At 40.8% G+C, this 26191-nt stretch overlaps 1 protein-coding gene across 1 annotated transcript in view; it reads left to right on the top strand.

The window, feature by feature from the left end:
* Positions 1 to 26191, top strand: part of LOC111232224 (neurogenic locus notch homolog protein 2-like) — a 46084-nt gene that overhangs the window by 8876 nt on the left and 11017 nt on the right. The window contains 19 exon segments of the mRNA XM_022759641.1: positions 4282 to 4363; positions 16256 to 16530; positions 16641 to 16848; positions 17017 to 17150; positions 17593 to 17715; positions 18674 to 18907; positions 19534 to 19689; positions 19785 to 19970; positions 20649 to 20762; positions 20937 to 21050; positions 21216 to 21449; positions 23152 to 23262; positions 23419 to 23611; positions 24010 to 24155; positions 24285 to 24398; positions 24525 to 24641; positions 24792 to 24944; positions 25200 to 25428; positions 25872 to 26073. Coding sequence (XP_022615362.1) covers positions 4282 to 4363; positions 16256 to 16530; positions 16641 to 16848; positions 17017 to 17150; positions 17593 to 17715; positions 18674 to 18907; positions 19534 to 19689; positions 19785 to 19970; positions 20649 to 20762; positions 20937 to 21050; positions 21216 to 21449; positions 23152 to 23262; positions 23419 to 23611; positions 24010 to 24155; positions 24285 to 24398; positions 24525 to 24641; positions 24792 to 24944; positions 25200 to 25428; positions 25872 to 26073 — 3125 coding nt within the window.

Genomic DNA, 26191 nt, shown 5'->3' with positions numbered 1-26191 from the left:
TATTTTTATCCTCATGTTGGGGCTTTGTGTTGGAGTGGAGTGTATGACATAATGCTCTTTCTACAGTAGAATAACTCAAAGCAGGTACCATGACAACAAGGTCTTCTTGAAAAATCTGTTTCCATTAGCCTTTATCACATCTGCTGTTTTTTGATTTGCCACCATCTTTTTTTTTTTTTTTTTGCTTTTTCTCTTTTTCTTTTTAGCAGCGCACTGAATAGTTTTCATTTGCCTCTCAGTAAATCTACATTACTGAAACTCACAGCAGATCAGGTTCTTCTTTTTTTGTTAGCATTTAAGTATCCATGTTAGGGCTGCCCCCTAGTTGGCCAAACAGTAGTCAATGAGAAGAGTCTTAATCGAAAAGATTGCAGAAAAACTCCACAGGAACTGGCAACACTCAATCAGTCATAGACAGACATTGTTTACACCATGAAATTTCCTGCTTTCATAAAAAAAATCTTTGTCGGGTCAGCCCTAATGTATTTTTTTAAAAATTTTATCTTTCTTTGGTTCTTTGTCTCAGCAGCATTTTGTTGTTTCAACACTGTTTGAAAAGTGCTCTACAAATAAGATTATGAATATTACAATGTTGAGGTAACTGAGGGAAGTTTGAGAAGACAGTTCTGACATTTGTGTAGATCCAATGTTTTCATACTCTGCATTATGGCATTTATACAGATACAAATTCCATCACTTGAGACTGCACACTCCTCTTCCCAGCCCCACTCAACTGCAGACACTATAAATCTCCTGTTCTCAACACACGCACACACACACACACACACACACACACACACACACACACACACACACACACACACACACACACACACACACACACAAAAAGACTAAGGATTTTTGATCAGGAAGTGTCTAAATAATAGTAATCATCTGGTCAGGTAACTTCTCTGTGTTTCCTCTCAGTTCACACCATCTGGCTGTAGTTTCACTGTTGACTTTGTCGATCGGGTCTTATCAAGGCTCTCATTCCTGGGAAATTCTCCTGTCTATGGGTCATTGATAGTGAAGTGTGAGAACAGCTAGGTAGAGAGGATTCAATGCTGGTCATATGAGCTTGAGTTACGAAACATCAGTCTGCCATTTTAATGTGTATTGAAATAGGGTTGTTCATAATTAACCGCTTAACCGTTAAGAGACAATAAGAATTTGAATTTATTGTATTTTAATCTTTTAGGTTTAATTCCAGTCCGACTGCCCCTCTGCTCTTTTTTAATCACACGTTGTTGCTGTAAGTGAAGCGTTTGGTCTTAGTGGGTAGTGACCTGTAGCATCTCCCTGAGGGAAGGAGCTGGAAGAGATGATGAGCAGGATGTGAGGGGTTCCTAGATGATCTTCTTTGCTTGCTTTACAGTCCTGTGAGTATAGATTCAAGCAAGTGGGTTGCCTCTGATTTTGGATGGGTTGTTTGTGCATCAAGTGACAGCTTGGTCCACCACAATTCGGTACAGGGTTTCATCATTATTGGGGATGAGGCCGACAATCGTTGTGTCATCTACATATTCTATTATTCACAGAATTCACAGACTTGTCTATGGATAATGTAAAGTGAGGAGAGCCAGGGGGAAACAGCACAACTATAAGTAGCTCCTGTACTGAAAGTAAGAGGGTGAGGTTAGGTTATTAACTTTCACCCTCTGTGGTCTGTTCCACAGGAAACTACGAATCCAGTGGCATTGGCAGAGTCAATGTTCATGTTCAAGAGTATTATTTAAGAGTTTGAGTGAGTTTATGGGATTTAAGGCAGAACTAAAGTCTATGAACAGAATGTGGCAACCTGAGAGGCAAATTTATATGGGTGCATCAGTGGAGAGGTGCAGGATTTCAGGTATTACAGAATGAGGCTCTCAAATGCTTCCGTGGCCACAGATGTGAGGGCAACTGGTCTGAAGTCATTCAGGCAGGTGATCTTTGTAGACTTACAGGTAAAGAAATGACGGTAGAGAGTTTAAAGCGCTGTTCAGTCTCTTGAACGTAGTTCTCACCTCATCCTCCTGGATGTAGAGAGGGTGGTATTGGAGTGGGAGTAGGGGGGATGGCTGGTGCCTAAACCCATTTAGATTTAGCATGGTGTGTGTGTGTGTGTGTGTGTGTGTGTGTGTGTGTGTGTGTGTGTGTGTGTGTGTGTGTGTGTGTGTGTGTGTGTGTGTGTGTGTGTGTTATTTTATGTGTGTTCTATTTTGTGTGTGTGAGTTAAAGTGGCGTAATAGGAAGCGGGCTGTCCCAGATCTGGTAAGATCATTGCGTCTGGCATTACAACAGCATGTATGGGAAGCTCGTCAAACCAGGGTACGTCAGCATCTTATTCCACTCTCTTCTCTTGGTCCTCTCAGTGCCCCACCCACAGCAGCTTTACTCTTTTTTGACTGATTTTGCTATTGTCTGCTATCTAGCCATAGTCTATGGTGCTGCCCTGATTTATAGTTCAGAAATCAATTTGATGCCCTTTTTATGATTTACCATATTAAACATTATTTTGCATTAAATGTGGTCTTAAATTAAACTAAAAGTGAAAGTTCCACTATATCACAGGTCTGTGTGCATATGTGTGAATTTTTTGCATTGTGCTATTATATTTACCTGATTTACGTGTGCTGACTTGTAGCAAGTGTGCATGCTGTATGTCTGCTAAGTACAGAAATAGTCCCAAAATACCACAGTATATTGTGTGATGTCTTGTAATGCAGCAGTAGTCTGATATCAACTCTCACTTTATTACAGCGGAGTGTCTGTGCAAGTATGCACATAGAGACATGTGTGTGTGTGTGTGCGTGCTTGTTGGGATTAGGAATTTCACAGTGGTTTATGTATGATATCCCCATGTCTAATGGACTATGTCTGTCAGTCTGGCTCTAAGGCATTAGTCTGCCCTCACTCTCTGATCAGACCAGTTCAGAAACTAGACCTTGTATGTTTAGCACTTGAAAATGAACTATGTGTGTTAAACTTTGAACACCACAAAATTGTGTTAAAGAAGGTTTATAATGGTTAATGTGTCTACTTAAGACTACTAAGATAGAGTGACACTGTGATTAATCTAGGTGCAGGAAGTAACACCACTGCTGAGCACACTTCCTGTATTGCAATGACTGTTTTGTAAAGACATTGTTGGCGTTTCTTCGAAATCAGCTGACCTACCCTCAGTTCTGTAAAAAGAGCGCTGATCTGCAAAGTGGGGATACATCACACAACCACTTAAACATATGACACTATAAATGAAACAAAATGTAAATGTGGCAGCATTTGTATAAACGGTGCCAATGATTTACTGGAGTTTTGCTTAATTAATCACTTACACTTAACAGTGGCTCCCTTCATTTGGCTACCATATCACATTGATAAATAAAGACTGAGAACACCACACTTCTGTTCAGCATGTTGGGCTGGTATGGTGTGCGTGAAGACCACTTGAGCCATGTGTCTCTGGTGGTTTGAAAGCCGTACAAAGGCTGATGTGTCTGGCTATGAGTATCTCACTGGCAGGGAGATAGTTGGGCTTTGTTGTCTTCGTCAAGGCTCATTTCTGTCTGCCTGCCCATTCGGCCGCCCTGTGACCACTGGCTGATTCCAGGGTGGCTTTGCATAGTTGGCTAGATAGGTGGTGGGCCCTCTGCATTATATCTCTGTAGTGATGAGGGGAAGGAGGAGATACCTTTAGACAATATAGAGGGTTCCCCTCAGAGGGGTGAGAAGTGCACGTGGGGGGTATCTTACCACCTCTGCTAACCAATTTTCTGGGGGAAACTCTGAATGACTTTTGAGCAGTGCCAGCTTTGAAATTTAGCAACAAGGCTAAAGCTACTCAGCTAATTTAAATAGGTCATTTATTTGACATGCATAAAAATAGTTTTTTATTTTTAGGCACATGAATCCAGAGGACATCACCATTATGGTGTCTGTGTATGTCTGTGTCTAGACACAGCAAGTCTAGACCAAGACATGATGGAAACTGCATACCATTATACTTGGTTCTCCAAGTGGATAACCAACTGACTGCTCACAATATACAAATATGTGCATTTTAATTAGGAAACTGACATTCCTGAAACTACTAGAACCCCTAATTGTTTTAAGGTGTGAAGACTGTCTTCAGTATGTGAAGACAAACATTTTTGAATCTGTAAATGAATGGCTTAATTAGCTTAGTTAGTAATACCAATGACATATGTAATAAAATAGCCCCACTTAAAATATTGACATCTAGCAGATGAAGTGCCTCTTTCATTGTCCACTCTCTAACTCATCTCTTGTCTTTTGCAGCTCTGCAATGTATGGATGATAAGGCACCTTGTGTGAACAACGCCACATGTCTGACCTTTGCCAATGGCACTGAATACTGCAGGTAAGATTGACTGGCCAAGACTAACATGCTTTTGAGTTAAACTCATGCTGTCATCCCAACACTACAACAAAAATGTGAACACAGTAATAGAAACAGCTCATAAGGGGATTGTTGGATGTGAAAGCCAGTACAGAAATAGGGTTTTTAGATCAACCACAGCTTGTCCATGGGACCATAAGGTTTTGCTCAGGCATGAAAGGGGGAATAAAAGACTGCTCTGTCTGACAAAGTAAACCAGTACTGGGAACAATACCAATACACACATTTCCACCTCCAAGATCTTATTCATGAGATTTTGGGGGTTTTGTTACAAACTCTCTTGTTGCTTTAGAACTGATAGCTCTAGTCTTTGCCAACATATTTTATTGTCAATTGATTTGTTGTTGCTGGGGGATGTCAAGAAAATGACAAGACATTTTTATTAACCCGCTCATTGTAACCGATGAGAAAAAATTATAATTAACTTGACTGACTGAATCAAAATGACAAGTAGGGTATTAATTGTTACCACACATGTTAGTGATACCTTTTGTTCCTTGGCACATGCCACGTTGTTATGGAAACATATAAGTTGTAAATAACCTGTAAGTAAGCCTCCTCTACTACCAGTGGTGCAATCAGACCATTAGGGAAAAGTTCTGTATTGTAAAGGAGAGCAGGGGCCTCTGTGATGTATGCCTTCCACTTTCTGACAGCTTAGCGTAGTTTGTAATTAAGACTGAGCTATCTTTATAAATGTGTTGCCACTCCCAAGCCAAATTCCCAACGAAAATACACACATAGCTGGTTCATGAACCTGATCATATTTCATCAAATGTGATGTGAATCGCACTGCATGTCTGTTCCCAGAGTTTTTGGAATTACAAAATTCTGCTGCTTCTGTAAAAAGGGAAGGAGGAAACAACACTCCGTAATTAGTGTTTGACTTTCCCTCTGTCTATTTGAAGTTCAAATAGTGCAGGTGCAAAGAGGTTCATTGTGTGTAGTATCTGTATGTGTGAGTGCGTGTGTACATTTGAGAGTCCTGTAGACTCTTGGTAATCTTTTATTGAGAGTCAACTATTGTATTAAATTAAACAGAGGATCTTAATGTCAACTCTTAAACATACAGACAACCAGTTAAGTGAGGCTTGTATGGGTGTGATGTGATGTGATGTGGTCTTGCTGCATCTAGTTAGTTAGAAGCTGCATTTTTAACTAATGTGATGCAGGTGATGATTGTGTGGTTTAGGCCAGTAATAAAGATATAATAAAACATAGGCTAGGGTGAATATATTAACGTTATCTAAAGATGAGCAGTCTGTTTTCAATTTTGGAGATATTTGTCAGGTTGAGGAAATAGAGTTGGATTATCTTGGTTAGATGAGTCCAAACAACAGGACCGGATCAAAAATCACACCCAAATTCAGAGCTGTGTTTTTAATATGGGCTGACAGGCATACAGTACCAGTATAACAGTGCTTTATGACAATACTTACTGGCATGTGTCTCCGAAACAACACTCAACTCATTTGCAGCACTTTAAGGCTTGACCACATCCTATTAGGTTTTATTTTTACTATGTTGTTTTTATTACTTTTACTATCATTTAGTCGCGATTATAAATAATATTACATGTAATAATTTTAGTGTATTACTACTAGTGAACTAGTAATTCTTAATTTTTAAGGGGTTTCTGACTATTAGATCTTTCTTCTATTTAGTCTCACTCATTCTCAGCCAGGCTGTCTCCATTGCTGACAATTAAGTCAGTATTTGTTTCTCTGAATTAATGATATTGACGATAAAAGAAAAACAGTAGCGAGCCCTCTTGCCCTGGAGACACACAGAGGAGTCTCCCAGTTTAGAAAAGTCAGCTGACAGAGCACAGGCCTACTGTTAGACTGATTAAGTAGTTGTTCAGTTTTTTCTGCCATCCACAGGCAAACACGAACAACACACACGCACATAAAAACCACACACTCATACACACACAAATGCACGCACTTGCCTCTGTCTGGCCTGTCTCATCCCATCTGTGCTGTGCTGCTGGTCAAAAGGCTCATTGTGTAAAAATGTAATTACATGTGTATTAGTCTTGTCAATATATTAAAGGAAGCCATTTGTAAGTAAACAGTCACTGTAGCCTTTTGGCTCAGACAAGCGTAATTATGTCACATGGATCACGCCTGGGGTCAGACTGAGTGTAACTTTAATTAAACCAACAATTAATATGACAGGCTTACATTAATAAGGGGCATCAATGCCGTCAACTGGTGCGACAGTTATGTTTCCTCTGAGTTTACAGTTAGCCAACTTGTTTTTAATGCTGAGTGTGGGAAGGAAGAACAAGAGCCATAATGTTAACTTTTTGCAGTTTATGTAATAACAAAAAAACAATGTTCATAGATAATACAGGTGAGGGCAAAATTGTTTTTGTTTGATATCAGTAAAGAAACAGCTCCACGGTGGAGACGAGGCCCTGTTTTGATTGGCAACAGAATGAGCTCCTGTGTATCTTGTCATTCTACAACTTGTCTCAAGTGCCTTATTTGCAGATTTTCCATACATCGTGGAAACTCTGGAAAGCTTAGTAATAAGTATGTGTCTGTTTTCCATTGTTTAATTCCTTTTAGAGACTTTTTTAACTTAAGTTTAGCTATTTTTTAAGGGAGACAGAAAATGAAAAGGGAAAAGGAAAACTTTTAAGAAAGCAGAATCCAAGGTACCAGAGCTCTATGCTTGCATACAGTACAGTGGCATTGTCTAATAATATGACAATGACAAAATGGAAATGGAAATTTTTACTTGCATGAAAAGATCAGGTTTCTCATTTTAGAAACGAAGAATGCTGTGTGAGAGAGTTAAAGTACATGGGAGAGGTCGACCTGCAGCCTTGCAGGGCAGGTTGCAGGGAAGCTGTCTAACCGGTGAAACTGCAAGCCATCAGCTCTAGGTGTGAGAAAAAGGTGTGTGCTGTGAGTGTGTCTCTACCTGGATTTGTGCATGTCACAAGTTTGCATGCTAGGTATTTGTAACTTACATCATTGCTGAGGGAACACAAGTATTGTTTCATGAGGTATTGGCTGAGGGCACAGAAACATTGTTAGCAGGCCACAGAGGATTCCTAACACTTGCATGGAGTCTGACTCGGTGAGTTAATACCTGAGCAGAGAGAGTGAGACTACACGCATTATGTTGTCCAAACTCTATTTTCCTCAAGAACAAGATCTCTTTGTCTGCTGTAAGGCTATGGTGCAAACTGATTAACTCTCCCTTCCTCTCCCTCCCTCTCAGTGCCTCTTTTTTCTCCTGTCTCTTTTTTCTCTTGTAGTCACTGTCATGACTTTATGTATTTAAAAAAAAAGCTTTTCTTAAGAGTGAGGACTGAGTTACTGTGTTGTGTAGACCTGCTGCCTGTTTGATCTGACAGGTAGAATTTGCCTGCTGGGCAGACAAAGGAAGAGAAAAGGCCAAAAGAAAAGAGGATGTCTATTTTCAGGTAATTTGAGGAGGAATACCTTGGAGCACAACTCCTTACTAATGATGAGAGAGCAGTGCTAAGGGGGGAAGGGAGACGAGGGAGAAGCAGAGCGGAGAGAGGAGTGTAATTTCCCTCTTGCTACGCCTCCTTCATCAAACTGTCACTCATCCATCCATACCTCAGTCCCTCCCACTGCCTCAGGGATTTAGATGCCTCTGGACACAACTCACCTGGCCTCTTAATCCTTTTCCCACAATCCTAGACTCTTTTCATTACAGTCTCTTCTACTACTTTATTTTTGTTTAATCATCAGTCCACTTGCCTCTGCCATTATTTTTCAGGTCTTCACCCTTTACCTTTTATTATAGTCATACTTGCTCCATCTTCCATTCATATCTGTGTGTTTGTAGAGCTTTGTTTAAGACCTTTTGCCCTCACTTTAGTTCTCTGTCAGTGTCAGCCACTTTGTGTCACCTCGCAGAAACCTGTGTTATGATTATACTGTATGTCCACATCTCCTCTCAAAGTCTTGTGGCAGAGGAAAGAGAGAGATGTTTCACACCCCCACAGCAGAAACAACACCCCATCTATATGACACAAATACACACATTTGGTGGGGCAGCTCTGGCTCAGGACGTAGAGCGGGTTGTCCACTAATGGGAAGGCCTGCAGTTTGATTCCCAGCTTTTTCTGTCCGCATGCCACTAGTGTCCTTGGGCCAGATACTGAACCCCAAATTGCCCTCAATGTAACAGTGGTGTGTGAGAAGTGCTAAATGTGTGGGGGGAAAAAAACCCTGTATGAATGTGTGTGTGAATGTAGCTTGACATATAAAGCTCTTTGAATGGTCAATAAGACTAGAAAGGGCTGTATAAGTGCAGTCTTTTTACCGTTTACACTCGCTCACACAGATTTGGATTAGATATATGATCCAAACTAAAGTTAACACATGATGGAGTAGGAAATTGGAATTGGAACCCACAGCACTGATTTCCTGGTCTCGCCCTCCAAAATACTTATCTCCTTCCCACAGCCCGGCTCACTGCACTGTAGATGTGGTTGAGACTGGAACCACAATGATAAGAGTTTCTTTGTGTAAATGCTTGTGTATGTACTCTGGCTCTGTGTGTGTCTCTGGATAGTCAGGGGCACCTTGAGCCTGAGGCAAGTTCACATGCTGGCACAGAGAGGTGTGAGGTTCAGTTAACATGTTACATTCATTAAGATTACTTTGATTATCCATTAATCAGTTTTTTTATTGTTGAATTGATTCATTGTTTATTTTTGAAACGTTATTGTCACAATTTCACAGAGCCCAAGATTAAGTTTTCAAATTGCTATTTATGTCTAATCACCACCCACAAGCTGAAACCAGCAAATATCTTGCATAGTTGTTTAAGTAACATAAAAGAGCAATCAAATACTAAAAGTGTCAGTTAATTTTCTGTTAGTTAACTAATTGATTAATTGATTGATTCTTTCAGCACTAATGCCAGCTCACTAGACTGAAAGCGATGAACATGCCATGTTGTCAGTGGTTGCTCGGCTTTGACGCTGTCTTTGAGGGTTACAGTGATACAAGAAAACAGACACTCAGACAAACAAAAACAAAACAATAAAGGGTAAAACACACAAACAACACGCTGCTTGGAGGCGTGGAGATTCAAACCCCACTCTCAGAAAGAGGAAGCCTTACAAAACAGTGGGGAATGTAGCAACCAGACCATAAACCCACATACAGTGAGGTGATAAGTGGCTCTCTGTCACACATTGATGATGACACCATGGGGTCAAAAGTACCTCAGTTTTGTCATAAGGTCACACAATCTTCCTTCATGTAGAGTCTCTGACCAGTGTGAGTTTGGTTGGTTGATTATTTTTTAAAAATCAATCATTAATGCACCAGCAACTTCTGTCAATTAAATGTAATTAAATTTGAATTCCATTTAAAGTGTTTAGGAGACAAACACCAATGAAATACATCAAAGAGCCATAAAAACACTTTTAAAAACACGTAAAAGAATCTATACTTGGTAAACAAATGCAATTTAGTTATCACGTGATCCCAATAGGAGAGTATAAACTATATTCTTTTCTGTTACAGATTTCTAAATCAGTCAGTGGTTGTCTATGCATAGCGTAGACCTAGATATGGAACTTTTATAAGCCAACAGACCTATAGTTGGAGAGCCCACTTTAAACAACCACACAAACAGGATAATGAAAGAACAACATAGAGAGACGGTTAGAAGAAGCTTTCAGAGAGAAAATGGGTCCCGTGCTTCCTCAGATGACTCTTTATGAACATGTTTCTAAACACAGCCTGAGATTTTACCACATGGTCCTGGTTTAGACTCCACCCTGCTCTGCACTCCTTTATTCTGTCTACACTGATGCTTTTCAGTCTGGCTGCCTGGCTTCCTTCACTCTCAAAATGTCTCGCTCTCATTACTTTTCTTGCTTTTACTTCCACCTCATTGTGCTCTTGTCACTGTACCCGCCTTCCTCTTTTTTGCTATTAGTCTGTGTAACTTTGACATCACTCTCACACCTCCCTCTGCCTGCCTCGTCTTTGATGATATTTTTTGCTGCCTCTGCTCTTCGCTATGAAAATGAGAAGAAAAAAAAAACTATGCTGAGAAGCGTTGAAGCCTGCCAAAAATCCAACTCACAAAAAGTACATCGCTTCTAACGATTATTGAAGTAATAGATTCATAGTTTCCATCCCCCGAAAAAGAACCCATAATTTAACCTTTTCCTCTAAGTTTAGGTTCATTTTATTTTTCCACTGGAGAACAGACCTCTTCTCATCTGTGGCACCCTCTGATCTATGGGCCTAACTGGGTACACTACTGCTAGTGTCTCACTGCAAGACCTGTTTTACGGTGTGGCAATGTGGCAAAGACCTGGCACAACTCACTGTCATTCTGTGATAGTGCCAGTAGCCTCTTTGGGATTTCTGAATTAGGCCATAAGCTCACCGAAGCAGTGGTGGCTTGAGGTGGTGGTGTTACTGAGAAATATTTTACATTTCTGTTTGTATGTAGTTTCTATTCTTTTAGATTGACTGCGCATGATAGTTATTGAAAACAGTAATGGAGACTGCATGTGAGATTGGAAGGAAGTAGAAAGGCTTTAGTCAGCTGCCCACGCGTACACAACTGTAGGGCTCTTTTCTTCACCTTTTTGCTTTAGTTTAGTTCTTATCTATTACTTCAGTTCTTTTGTATATACACTCATAGCAGCAGTTAACAGCATGCACAGAAAAGTTGTCAGAGTATTGAATGTGGACTCTGAGTGTAAGTAGAACAGATTGGGTTATACACTGGTGTACCCCAACCAATGAGATATGTGAGTGCTCTCCAACCAGTCTTGGGAGCTCGTCAAGCAGGCTCCACCCTTCACCTTTGAGGTCTAGAAAGTGCTTCCCTGTCTTCTGGGTCTGATATGACTGTGAAAGTCCATCTCAGCTTATCATTCATGTGGTCCAATGTCTCCAGAAAGTTTTTGATTCACACATAATATGAAGAGTTTGGTCTCATGTAATGGCTCACACTAGTCATTGCTTTGAGCATCAGAGATTCTGCATACATTTGCCATAATCTGTATATCAGTATTGGAAAATTGTAATTATGATTTGTGCCATGTTGCCCAGTCCTGGACCAGTTTTGTGATTTGAACTTGCTCCAGACTTTTGGGTCTTTTAAAGTTGCAGTTATTATCTAAATGGCAGCAGATCTTATTAAAGGAACTACTCCATCCAACTCGAGCATCCTGAAGTTCACACTTCTTAAAATGATCCACTGTTTGCTACAGTTTGGTGAGCCCAGGATCCTTTGTTCCTGGTTTTCCTCCACCACTAAGCTGACAGCATGGTCATGCATAGAAGCAAAAGTAAAGAGAGTTACGTGTTCTGCATTTGACTTGCGATGTCCATACATGCAGACACAGGACTACATTACAGTGAATAGACCACCTATGCTCCAGCCAAGACAAGGAATGATCCAGGGATTGAAATGTGAGCTGGTTTATGCTCTCCCTCTTTTTCTCTCACATTGTTGCTCTGTGATGGCTGCAGGGGGAGAGCATGATGGAGTTATTAAGCGTCGCTGAGACTAGAATAGCAACTGGAGGAGGAGGTGGTGTTGGGGTTGTAGTTGGGGAAAGGAAGGTGGAGAGGTAGGAGGAGAGAATTGGCACAAAAGAAAGGGGGAATGAGCGATTGGGGATGGGAGGAGAATGAGGAACCGGGAGCCCAGGACATAGAAATTAGGAATGGAGGAGGTGGGGAACATTACATGAGTGAGTGAGAATCAGTCCACCCCTCTCTGCACATTGAAACCCCTACGGCCAACCAGGACAGGCAGAGGTCAGCATGAGGTAGTGGAGGAGGGAGAAAATGAAGGACAGAAGGGGTGCAGAGAGAGAAGGGGGGTGGGGGTGTGTGAGAAAGGGGCGCTAATGTGAACCAGCTGTAGAAACCCGACACTTCAGAGTGGGTTAGAAATGAGAGGTGGAGGAGTGAGAAACGGAGGGAAAGAAGGGCTGCAGGAAACTACACAGAGTTAGAGAAGGATGGAGAAAAGAGGAGGGAAAAAAAGTCCACATGGAGCAAAACAAAGAATCCCATAGATGAGTTTGGCTGCAGAAACCCTCTCTGCTGTTTTGTTCATGAAAGCTGAGCTGACTGTGTGTGTATAGGTGTCAATGTGCATTTGAGTGCAAATTCAAGCTTGTGTTCTGTAGTGTGTATGAAAATTTGTCAGAAAAATCAGACAGCTTCCTGTGTTGTACTCAGCAACAGACTAGTGTGTCAATGTGTTGGGTTATCTCTTCCTCAGTGAGTCACAACTCCCTGACAATAATGTGAATCATGCACAGCCATGTCTGATTGCCTTAGGCTCTAGTGATACAGCCACAGGCTAATAATGAGCGCTCTATCTGGCAGTGAAACCTGAAGGACAGGGTGGTATCGTTTCCTGACGCCATGGCATTTGGTTCTGTCAACACTGGTTAGATAGCAGCGATTGAAATTAATAGAGCTTACTGTGCATCTCTCCTGTCAGCACTTTTGAATTTTTACTAAAATCTTTAAGTAGCAAATTAGTTTTGAAGGGTGGTGTTGAGTTGCAAGACAACTTTGCAACAGAAATTATAACACCTGTGAGTTATTTTCTCGTTAGACTAATGAGAAGTTCTATTTAATGCAACAAAGAAGTGTCACTTGCAAACAAAGTCATATTTAAATTCCAAACTCAAAAGCCTGTCAATTAGGCTAAACATTACAACAAAGCACACGTTTTAAATTTCCCCTCTCTCTCTCTGAAGTCGGCATACTTGACTTTGCAAGTACGTCTCATATTCCCTATAGTTTTAACAGTGAAAATGTGTGAATTGTTCCCAGTGAAATGTAAACCTGGCATTAACCTGGACACGGTGTTCTTTGTGTGTCAGCCTGCTAATGTGATGTATGTCACAGGGCAGAGGGCTGTGTCATTACTCTGGGAGAGGGGGCGGAGAGGTCGTCCAGGAGAAAACAGAGGAGTCCTAATTCCCAGGATGGCTGTCGTGTTGTGATATCATGACCAAGCTGTGTTTTTGTTTTAGTAGTGGGGAGGGACGTCTTTGTGTGTGTGTGTGTGTGTGTGTGTGTGTGTGTGTGTGTGTGTGTGTGTGTGTGTGTGTGTGTGTGTGTGTGTGTGTGTGTGTGTGTGTGTGTATGTAGGGGGTTGCCGTGCAGACATGCTGATATATGGACGCAGATAGGGAAGAGGGAGGATGGCCATGGCTAATCTGACAGGGTTGAGGTGAAGCGGGATGCAGTTTGTATTTTCTTTGAAGATCTGATATCACTAATCTACCATCTTGTTTATCTGTTCATCAGCACCACGAGTGTGTGCAAATAGAAGTTTTTAGGGAGATACACTGTGTATTTAAAGATAAGGCTGGCATTATTTGATGTTTTGCTATTGTCAACAAATCCCATGCAAAGACCCAAAACAATGTGTTAGTCTGACAAAGTACTTTCCAATGTCCCCTGCCTCTCTATGCCTAAACCATAAATCTTTAAGTTAAGTTTATACTTTCATGTTTAAATAAAGTTTTATGGAAATTCTACTGAGGTTGAGTAGATGGTGCATTTCTTGAGGATGATTTTTGGGCTTTGGCTACACAGACAATACTTATTACAACTAGGATCAATGAATTTGTTGACAACAAGAAAAATAATAAATACTGCTATACCTGCCCTTTACTTGAAGATGGTAAATACATTTATGTCATAGTAAACTTATCTCAATCTAGTCTAAACAAATTGTAAATTATAAAAAAAAGTATGGACACATTGCACAATATGTTTATTCATTTAAATGAATAAACACTAGTTTGTGTACATATCAGTGCATTTGATAAACTGTACATTTGTGAACTAAATATCTTAGAGTGGGAATTTGTTGTCATATGTTGTTTGTCATATTTGAAGAGACAGTGAGTGACTCACACATCATACCAGGCAGACGTATCAAATGTTTTTGATCTGTGAAACTGCTGTCTGGCATGATTCATGACTCTCCTACTTTCCCATGCGCTCACGACCTAATATCTTCAAGCTGCTTTGGGGTGGAGTGGCCAATAATAAATAAAAGTTAGTAAGCATGAGACTGACTTTCAAATAATTCTCATCTCCACTGATTTGTCTCCATTTCATATGACTCATAACATTTATTCTACTCTCTTCCCTTTATGTTTTTACAAGCTACAGGTCTGTGTATTTCTAAAATAAACATATTTTTCATTTGGAATTAGTGTATTTGTTTGCCTGTGCATATGAATGAGTGTGTCAGGTACTGTGTGCTGTATTTCTGTACTCCTATTATGTTACCTGAGTCCCTCTAGGGAGGCTGGATTAGAGGCCTGTGTAAGAGGCAGCAGGTTGCTCAGTCGCCCACAGTCCCCAGACAACGTGTCTGCCATGTGCCATACACACACTCAGAACGTCACAGGCTGATCAAAATAGCATACACAGGAAATTACCTGACCATGATCTTTTTTGCTCAGTAAGGAAATAAAACCCCTCACCAGGTACTGTCATACATAGAGAAGTGGTGAGTGAAAGTGGGAGGGACTGAGAAAAAACTGAGGAATAGAAAGTGACGAAGGGAGCATGGTCTCTGATGAGATCCCTAGTGGACACATTGTGAAATATTGCAATTTCCTACCCACTGCTCAGCACGCAGCTGAATCACTGTACTGACAAAGAAGAGAAATCGAAAGAAATGTGTGATGAATAAGCAGAGGGAAAAACAACCACATGATTTGTAGACCAAATGTGGTAATAAGTCAGTAGATGTGCTGCTTTTCTTTCAGTCTTGTAGTCACTATACAGTTCTTTGTGAACAACTGGCAGTTGTCAAGAGTTCCTCACTTACTGTATATAGATTATGATGGATATAGATGTAGATTGATATATAGATTATGGCATTATCTGTTGGCAGGAATATTGTCTTTCTATTACTGCCCAGCCCAAATAATTGCTGATGCTTTCTGCTTGTTGTTTTTAGTTTCTACCAGGCTTCAGTCAACAACTTCCAGATGACTCCACCTCACATCCTTCTGCTTTTGAACTTCTTCTTTGCCATCACTGACCCCAGTTTAACCCTCCACTAAGCTCAGCTTCCCCCTTTTCTCTTAGCAGGACTCATGGGGCAATAGCTCCGGGTTCAGAGCAGTTTGTTCAGTATCAATAATCGAAAGGTTAATGGTTCAATTCCTGTATCATCTTAACAGCATGTCAAATATCCTTAAGCATGATGCCAAAACCCATACTCCTTGTGTCCAGCAGCTCATGGCCTTATGAATATGTGTGTGTGTGGGTGTGTGTAAACTGTCGAGTATGAGGCTTAACACTGTAAATAGCTTCATATGTTCATATGTAAAGACACTAAATGGATGCAATCCAATCAGCATTTACCATATGGTTTGATATTTGGACTAACTGAACAACTAGTTTCTCTTTATACATAACCACACATTTTGCTAATACTCCTACTTAGGGATGTGGTTTCCCACATAATGTTCAGATCATTATACGGCACTGGCAAAACCTTGTATTAGACAGTGGTGTTTACTTGCACAGGTTCATTAGTGTCTTTGATGTGTGTGCTACAGGACTACAGGACTTCTCAGCTATCAATGCTCTCACCAGCATTTGTCTGATGTGGTTACATGCATTACATGCACCTGACTGAAACTCACTCTTTTGTTTTGTTTGTTTGTCTCTCCCTCAAGCACACACACATACATATTTGTTTGCTTAACTCATCTTTCAACTTTATCGTCTGCATTGACGTGTGATTAGCTTCAAACCCTGGTGTGTCCCTGGTGTGTGCATGTCTCATCACTGTTTTGTGTGTTTTTGTGTGTTTGTCCAGGTGTGCACCTGGCTTCCTGGGTGAGTATTGCCACCACAAGGACCCTTGTCAACCTGGCTACTGCCTGAATGGAGGTAACTGCTCAGTGTCCATGTCAGCTGGTGTACCCGTACCAGGCAGTGCCACCTGCACCTGCCCTCTTGGTTTTACTGGACAGCACTGCCAAACTCCCCAGAACTCTACGTGTTACCCGAACAACCCCTGTGCCAATCGCGGTGTCTGCACCCTGCTCTCCCTGGACAAGTACAAGTGCGAGTGTGCCAGAGGATGGACAGGTGAGACAATGTCCCTCTCTCAGGAGTTTGCAACAAGGGCAGGGTTGTCTGAAGGATAGCTAAAGTACTAATGCTCGTCTATTTGTCCTTTCCTTCCTCTACATTCTCAGGACCGCGGTGTGAGTATGAAGACAGCTGTCTATCTAGTCCCTGTGCCAATGGTGGAAAGTGCAGCTGTCCGTCTGCTGGTAGCTACACATGTTCCTGTCCTCCAGGCTACACAGGTCCTCGCTGCCTTAATGACACAAATGAATGTGCCGCCACACCCTCTATATGCCAGAATGAAGGATTTTGCGTCAACACCCCTGGCTCATACAAGTGAGACTCTATCTTATCGTAACCCAATTGGGTAATTGTCTGGGCAATTTGAACTACCACAATGTGACTACTAGAAAATAACAGAATATTTAGTTTGAAACAGATGTCCACTGGCAAGACTGAATGAAATAAAATGAAAAGAAACTGACTCTTTACTCATTACTACAGGTGTACCTGTGCCCCGGGGTTTACGGGCCGACACTGTGAAAGCTCATACATCCCGTGCTCTCCTTCACCTTGCCTGAATGGAGGCACCTGTCACCAGAACTCTGAAACCAGCTACTCGTGCCACTGCCTTCCAGGTAGGAGGATGCAAATTCTGAAAGACTAAATCTCTGTTCATCTTTTTTAAGCTCAAACTGAATATGAAACCGGACGGCACTGAAGAGAAATAGAAATTTAAGATAATAAAATTAAATGAAGGTAGAGAAAAGAAGTGACACTGTAACCGATATTTATCTCTAAATCAATGTAGCTTTGAGTTTCAAAATAGTTACATTATGTTGTTTGAGGTGCAAACAGTCTGATCCTGTTGGCAGATACACTGTGCTGTCACTTTGCTGCAGTTTGCAAGTAGACACAACAGACACGCACACAGCTTGTGTTTATACACTACCAGGACATGAATACTTATGTACACCACAGGATATCATATTAAAATCTATGTATTGGATTTTATCTTCCCAATTGACACTTAATTAAAACGATGAATAATTCAATGAATATTTCTTTCATTTGTGCAAGGTTTCAATGGGACTAACTGTGAGAACAACATTGATGACTGCCCCGGTCATCAGTGTGCCAATGGAGGAACCTGTATGGATGGAGTCAACACCTACAACTGTCAGTGCCCTCCAGAGTGGACTGGTAAGGGATTTATGTGTATGATTGTTTGTTTATGTGTTACTATGACCACTATTATACTATGTGTTCGACCACCATTGCTGTTGTTTTCATTGTAGTACAGTATGTAGAGTTACCATCCCATTGCATGTTGAAGCTTTAAAAAGCAGTATTAGTATTACTAGTATTATTATTATATTAAAGCAGTATTTTATACATGCTCATAGGAGGAATATCTCACATGTGTTATGCAAAACCTGTTTTAACAAGGTTTTTGTATACCTGCTTAAAAAAGTTGTGTGGAATATGCTTTGCAGTATATTCTGTCATCTGTCACATTTTTAAAATGAAACCCACAGCAGATGATTTGCCTCTGTAACCTTTCATTTTCTATACTTCACAGCCATATCATTAGGAAATGGCTTATCTGCTGTTGAGCCCTCATTTCTTTGTGTGCCGGTTGAGCAGTGAGGTGGAATAAATGTGCTGTGATCAGCGATAATAGCTTGCATTACTTCATGTTGTCTGTTTTGATACCATACTTCCTACCATTCTTCTGATGTCTTTCTCTGTATTATTGAGGTTTGTATCCTATACAAGGTGTATCTCTGCTAACACACGCGTGGCATACGCAAGCTTTCCGCTTACAAGACAAACATGCATACATCAGCTTCCTTGGGCCAGTCTGAGTTTATGTATCACTAATCCAACCAGGGGAAGCAAAGCCAACATGATGCTGGAGCAGGGTATTTAAAAATTGCCACTGTGGATAAATAATGTTCTTAAACTGTATGTTTTCCATGTATGCAAAAACAGAGCTTTCTAAATAACATGGAAAACATCTAAAAAATCTAAAAAATGTTTTATTTCTCTACCAGAAACCCATGAGGTTACCCACTGAGTTATGTTGTAGCCTGCTATTAACTTCATTTGTTTAATTTTTCTCCCTCCACTCTATGTCCTCCTCCCTGCCCCTCCACAGGTCAGCATTGCACAGAGGATGTGGATGAGTGTCGTCTGCAGCCAAACACCTGCCAAAATGGTGGTACCTGCAGCAACCTCATCGGTAGCTACGTCTGTGTGTGCGTTAATGGCTGGAGTGGCCCCGACTGCTCTGAAAACATTGATGATTGTGCTACAGCTGCATGCAGCCCAGGCTCCACATGCATCGACCGCGTTGCATCTTTTATCTGTGTCTGCCCTCATGGAAAGACAGGTGGGCCAATAGTGGGAAACCACATGCAGACATTTTTATACCAAACTCTAAAATACATTCAAGATATAATGTGGATCTCTGCCATAGTTCCATACTTCCCTTTAGATATTATGTTATTCTTTACAACTGAAAAGTAAACAAAAAATCCAAACAGCTGTAAGATATACAGAATAATAAATAAGTATTAATCTCTACACTAAAACTTTATATTGACATAGATCACTTACTGTTGAAAGAGATTTGAATCGTAGGGTACAGCATTCTGTGGAAAAAGTCTAACCAGAACTGATGGTTTCCTAAGCAGATCTTTTTCCTCAAGGAAAAGGCACTGAATGTACTCCATTTCAAACAGTCAAATCCACTAATTATACCACAAAATAGATTTGCACTTCCAGCCTGTTGATTAGTGACACATTCCTAGTTTTGGATTAAGCATTGCTGTAAAAATAAACCTCTCTCTAGCTGCAAATGTGCATTGAATTTGTTTTTCTCTGAACAGGACATTATCATATATTGGAGATTCTCTGGAGACATTTTTGTCTCACCACAAATTTTATTCCCATTTTATTCAAATGGGTGAACATATTGTTTTTACTCATACCTTGCCAATACATTTTTCTTTCCAGGTTTGCTGTGCCATAGAGATGATGCCTGTATCAGCAATCCCTGTAGAGAGGGCTCTCATTGTGACACCAACCCCATCAGTGGCATGTTCAACTGTAACTGTCCACCTGGATATGTAGGCAGCACCTGCAACATCGACAGAGACGAATGCAGCATTGGTGAGAAAGAATGCAACCCCTCTTAAACTTCTGTACATACAAAAGATCAATTTGCTCAGTTCACAAAGTTCAAACCCTTTCCTCTTCATCCTCAGGTACAAACCCTTGTGAGCATGGGGGTCAGTGTGTGAACACTGATGGCTCCTTCACCTGTAACTGTGTTAGGGGTTACGCTGGGCCGCGCTGTGAACAAGATGTCAACGAGTGCGCTTCAAGCCCCTGCCAGAACGATGGCACATGTCTGGATCGCATTGGGGACTACACCTGCATCTGCATGCCTGGTACATTCATGTAGAAATTATAGATTACCTTACATTTTAACCGACTTCAGCAGACATCCAGATAAACTAAATTGTCCCTCTTTGTGAGTCTCATTGTTTTGTTGTTAGGATAAGATTTAGTGGATAACAATACAATGTTAATTACTAGAAAGCACTCAGAGAAGGCATGACTCCACCAAGGCACAATCCTCTAAATTTGTTTTAGTAATTGTAGAAAAAATTTAATTTGCATCTAAATCCGGATGTTCCAGATCTGGATCAAAGTGCACGAGATGGACAATGAAGCTATTCATGTGCCACATTCTTTCCATTCAAGGAAGTGCATTAGTTCATGAGAGAATAGTGAACATGTTTTTAGAAAAACAATCTTGCAGTGTTTAAAATATAAATATATACACATAACATATATACTTTAAAATTTCTCTAATCTGATCCACACAAGAAATTGTTTTGTGTTCCATAGCTTAACTGAAGTCTCACTGAAAAAGCTTGACATTTTCTTTTTAGATATGCAACAACTGGTAGAGGTAATAACTTAGGCAGCTGACACTTATAAGTGTAAATAACCTGTTCAGAAATTGCAAAGAAATGGGACTGGAAACATAATCTCCTTAGCCAAAGTAACTTTTAAGAATTGAAGAAATTATTATAAAAATTATTTTTTATCCATTTGTGCAGGATTTGAGGGGACTCATTGTGAGATAGAGGTAGATGAGTGTCTCAGCTCCCCCTGTCTGAACCAGGGTAAATGTCTGGACCAGGTCAGCCGCTTTGTCTGCGAGTGCCCAGCAGGTTGGTACACATGAAGCTTTATTTTATATTTTTTCTGTTTAATTTCTGTCCGCTCAAAGTGAAAATGAGTTTGCTAATGTCGTCCTAACTGTTGAAACTGTTCTTTACTGTATTTAATGCATTTCTAATGTAATGATACTATGTTCATCATGTTGTTCTATGTTCTGTTTTCAGGCTTCAGTGGTGAAATGTGCCAGATAGACATTGATGAGTGCTCCAGCACACCTTGTTTAAATGGGGCCAAGTGTATCGACCGACCCAACGGATATGATTGTGAATGTGCTGAAGGTAAAAGAGAATAACTGTATCATGCCATAAGACTGTGAAATTGGTAGGGTGCATTTCATTAAACCCAAAGTCCTGTTTGACCAGAAAATAATAAAAAATAGTCACATGATAGGTGATGCAATAGCTTTGGCTATTTTTCTAAGAAGATTTTTTTTTCCCCCACAGGCTTCACTGGTCTACTTTGTGAAGAGAACATAAATGACTGTGTACCAGAGCCATGCCATCATGGTATGTGTAAAGATGGCATCGCCACCTACTCCTGTGAGTGCTATGCTGGATACACAGGCTCCATCTGTAATATCCAGGTCCATGAGTGCCACAGCAACCCCTGTCAGAACCGAGGACGCTGCGTCGACCTGGTCAATGCTTACCAATGTAACTGCCCACAAGGAACTGCAGGTTAGTACTTGGTGTGCTAAAAACTATTGCCTGTGTAGTGAGATGGTAACTTGCTGGGCCAGATGGTTTGTTACAACCATCTGAGAATGCTTCATTAGATTCCAGTTTGGAAAAGGGCAGGTGTTTTCAAAAAATACATGGTAGGTGATTGGATGAACCATCTGTCTATCACCATCTATCACGGGCTAAGTTTAGCCAATCAGATTATGCATCCTTCCTATTTTCACTAACAGTGGAGCAAGTTGATAAATCAAACTCCTGCCAAAGCCAGTCAGAAGAAGTGCAAAAACATCTTTTCCATCAAGAAAAGCCTTCAGTGCTGTTCTTTGCTCTTCTTTCTTTCTTGAAGAAATACTCTCCAGCCATTGTAATTAACCAACAGTAGCTCCTCACTGTCGTCACACCTAAGACATGCCTGTAGCTGCCAGTAGTTCCTCCCTCATAGGACTCTGATTGGTCCAAATCACTGTGGTTCGCCCACAAGCGAATAGCTTGGAGCCTGGCAAGATGAATTTTTCCTTGTGAGAAATCCAGCTGCCTCGCAAGTTTAGTGAGACATGTGGAGGAGACACGATGAAAGCAGATGTTCAACAGCTTTGGGAGGGCAGCATTATTCATTGAGAAAAAGTTAACTTGCGTGAATACAGACAGTGAAAGAAGTCACTCTGAACCACCCATTAGACCGGTGTGAGTGCTGATGCGAGTGATGTACAGGTGAATGGAATCATCAAAATGATTAGAGCACTTTTTCATCTGTATTTTAACTGCCTTACAAGCCAGAGGCCTCCTTGTATCTTTCATAGTCTTGTACAGTGTGAGCCACATTCTTGAAGCAAAGCCCTGCTCTGCTTGACCTGTGTGACAGTTTGTTTCTCACATTTCACTGAAGTGTAAATTAGCTCTACAGAATCTTTTTGGAAAAAATTTGAATATGAGCGAGCCATTCTAAATAATTTGTTGTTGTTGATGAGCTCCTGGGAGTTTTCTTGAGTTGAGAGAACAGCTTGAATTGAATGTAAAGACCCCCATCCCCCACATCTCAGCTTCCTGTGTAGCTTTCAGTGTATTGTAAAGTGTAGAGCACTCGACATGTGTGTTAACAGTCACAAGTCTGGGTCGATCGGTGCTACCCGACATTGCTCTGTGGATTAGTAAAATCAGTTCAGTACATTGTATCACCCTGAGGCCTGGTACTGGAGTCTGTACTGTACTCATTTTACCAACATGGGCATCAGATCACCCTGTCAGGTCTCACTTTCAGGTTTCATGCCTTCACTTCCCTTTCTTTGATGTGCCTTGTTCTCTCCCTGTCCAGTTTTCTCTTCTCTCCCTCTTTCTGTTCCTCCTCCTTTCCCTCTTCCTTGCTTTCTCCCACTTAAAACAATTTGTGCCTCTCATGTCAGTTGCCTATGTCATACTTGTATTCATCTGCTGTATTACAGGTCTGTCTCCATTTTTGTTAACATTTCCCACTTCTTGCCTAACTTCATTTATATGGAGTCTTACTCCCCCCTGGTGGCAATTAAGTTTTTTTTACTTGACATTACTTGATCTACCTCTAATACAATTCCTTACAAACTTCAGCCAAAAGTGATGTGAGAGGGCTTTTTGTTGTGCTACTTTTAAATTATACAGTCAGATAAAATGAAGCATATAACCCCAATATTGTTACCCTATAAGAGAAATTTCATTTTCTCCTCAGGGGTAAACTGTGAGATCAATGAAGATGACTGTGCCAGCAACCCCTGTGAGTACGGAGAGTGCCAGGATGGCATTAACGAGTACAAATGTGTGTGCGCCCCAGGATATACAGGTATATTTTGCTAAATTCCAGTAAAATCAATGTTATAACAGCATAAAATGTTTCAAAAATGAAGCAAGTTACCATAACAAAAAATATTTAGATTAATACATCAATCAAATGTGTGCTTTTGAAACATCCAATTCCCTTTCAATTGCTCTTTAACAGGAGTTAAATGCAATGTGGACATCAACGAGTGTAACTCAAACCCATGTATGAGTGGCGGAACCTGCTTGGACAAGGTCAACGGGTTCCTCTGCGTGTGCCCACCCAGCACACATGGCCCTCTGTGTCTCTCTGGGACAGACCACTGTGCTCCTCAGCCTTGTGTGCATGGAGAATGTATTGAACAGCAACACGAGTATGTTGACCTTATACTGCTGCTCTGAGGTTTTTTGTTTTGAGATGCATCTGTTCTTATTAAATCCAATCCAATTCAATTCAATAAAGATCCATTAGGTTAAGCAACAGTTGGGCCAACAGCCAAGTAATTTTCCCCATCCCTTTACTCTGTTTAGATGTTGAGGCCCCTTGCAGTTGAGAAATTCCTTCCAGCTTGCCTTGCTTTCCAAATTTGCCCCTGCTCAACATTAAAACTGTAGTATCAGCACAACTACTTATATATGATTATATTATATATAATTATATAACAATCTAAGTATTAGATTCTTGAACTGCTGGAACAGCCTGCTGTTATTATGCTGTTTTATTGGCTAATTTCACATTTTAAATTTGTGCTTACCTTTTCTTTGTGTAAAGGTACCGCTGTGAGTGTGAAGCTGGCTGGGTGGGAAAGCACTGTGAGCAGGAAAAGGATGAGTGCCAGCCCAGCCCGTGCCAAAATGGTGGTACCTGTCTTGACCGACATAATGGCTACACGTGTGTGTGCCAATCTGGATTCAGAGGTAATAACACTAATAATGATAATATTGTGTTTCAGCATAGTATTTTTAAAAACTTATTACTGAGAAATCAATAGAAGAAATGGCACTAAATTTAAAAAAAGAAATCTTTAACTTCTCCTCTCTCATTAGGTGTGAACTGTGAGAAGAACATAGATGAATGTGCATCTGGGCCCTGTCTAAATCAAGGCTTTTGTATAGATGGAGTCAACAGTTACATCTGCCAATGTAGTCTGCCATTCACGGGTTAGTGAAACCACATTTCCACCTGCAATAGCAGTATTTATAGTGTCCCCTTGAATATCATTTTAGCAAAGATTTTCATTTTCCTGTTTTTCATCATTGTTAAAAATGTGTGCAATGTCAAAATAGGTAAACACTGTGAGGTGGAACAGGTCCCATGTGCCTCTCATCCATGTGAGAGGGGAGTGTGTCATCCATCAGTCGACTACACCTCTTACACCTGTCGCTGTCCAACTGGTTGGCAAGGTACGTATGTATCAAGACACTCGGTCTGGCTGATTGAGTTTGTGATGTGGGAAAGAGGGAAACAGTGTGCCTGAGAGAAATCATATCCACTGTTATCTATTACTGCTGAATTGCTCCTGTACTAATGTTTGTTTGTTCAAAATTGTGTAGGTCAGCGCTGCAGTGAGGATATGAATGAATGCAAAAACAGCCCATGCAAAAATGGTGGTGAATGCATTAACAGCCAAGGCAGCTACACGTGTAAATGTCCATCTGGATACAGCGGACACAACTGTCAGACAGACATTGATGACTGCTCACCCAGTGAGTTTCTCCTTAGCTAATTCTGTCACCTTGTTAGTGGCTGTACAGACCCAATGGAACCTGCCCCAGGAGAAAGCAGCATAGAAAGTCCCCTGAGATACTGAGTTATAGAGAAATAGCATTGTTAAAACAGGGATATTTTGCAAGACAGCTGTTGGATTTCTCTTTAATAAGTCGGATAAATTGTTTATTCAGTGTCTATTACTTACATTAAATTTTTGGTCATGGAAAGCCTCTCTCCTCTCATTTCTGTAGACCCGTGCCTTAACGGAGGCTCTTGTGTGGATGGTGTTGGGAGTTTCTCTTGTGCCTGCCGCCCGGGTTTTGAAGGGGTGCGCTGTGAGACTGAGGTAGATGAGTGCGCCAGCCAGCCCTGCAGAAACAGTGCTATATGCAGGGACTACGTCAACAGCTTTGTGTGTGAGTGCCGACCGGGCTTTGATGGACTCCTGTGTGAACACAACATCCTTGAATGTACTGAAAGGTGAGCCATTCATTTAATGCATGATCCATAAAATCTGCATTTTATTACCATGCTTCTTAATGCATCTGTTCTTAAGCTATTTATTTATTTATTTATTTATAAGATGTATGACATTAAATGTTGTTAAATGTTACAATTTGGTGGTCAAAGGTCAAGGTTACTGTGACAAAAAAAACACATTTTTGGCCATAACTCAAATTTATATGCTAATTAGGACACAATTTAACACAAATATCTAATACGATAAAATAAGTGATGATATTTTATATCCAAATGGTCAAAGATCAACATCACTGTGACATCATATTGTTCTGCAAAAACACTTCAGGCCATTTTTCAATGCTGTAACTGAGGAAAGGGAGATTGCGACAATATTTACTGCAACTTGGCTGGTTGGCTGTCATTCTAGTTAAGCACTTCTTTCTTTTTCTCCTTCCCTCCAGCTCCTGCCTGAATAATGGCACTTGCATTGATGACATCAACACCTTCTCTTGCCGTTGCCGTCCTGGTTTTTATGGGACATTCTGTGAATACGAGCATAATGAGTGCGACTCTCAGCCCTGTAAGAATGGAGGAACCTGCACTGACGGCCTGGGCACCTACCGCTGCACCTGCCCGATGGGATACAGTGGACCCAACTGCCAGGTCATTTATATGTGTGTTACAGAGTGGGTCTGTAGGTAACGTGTGAGCATGGAGGGGTGTATGCTGTACAAAGTCTCTTGTAATCTAAGGTTTATATATAAATACAATTGACCAACTT

This window comes from Seriola dumerili, unplaced genomic scaffold (assembly GCF_002260705.1).
Source record: "Seriola dumerili isolate Sdu_G_001 unplaced genomic scaffold, Sdu_1.0 BDQW01000322.1, whole genome shotgun sequence".
Lineage (NCBI taxonomy): Eukaryota > Metazoa > Chordata > Actinopteri > Carangiformes > Carangidae > Seriola > Seriola dumerili.
The sequence above is the reverse complement of the archived record's forward strand: the minus strand, read 5'-3'. Positions and strand labels throughout refer to the sequence as shown.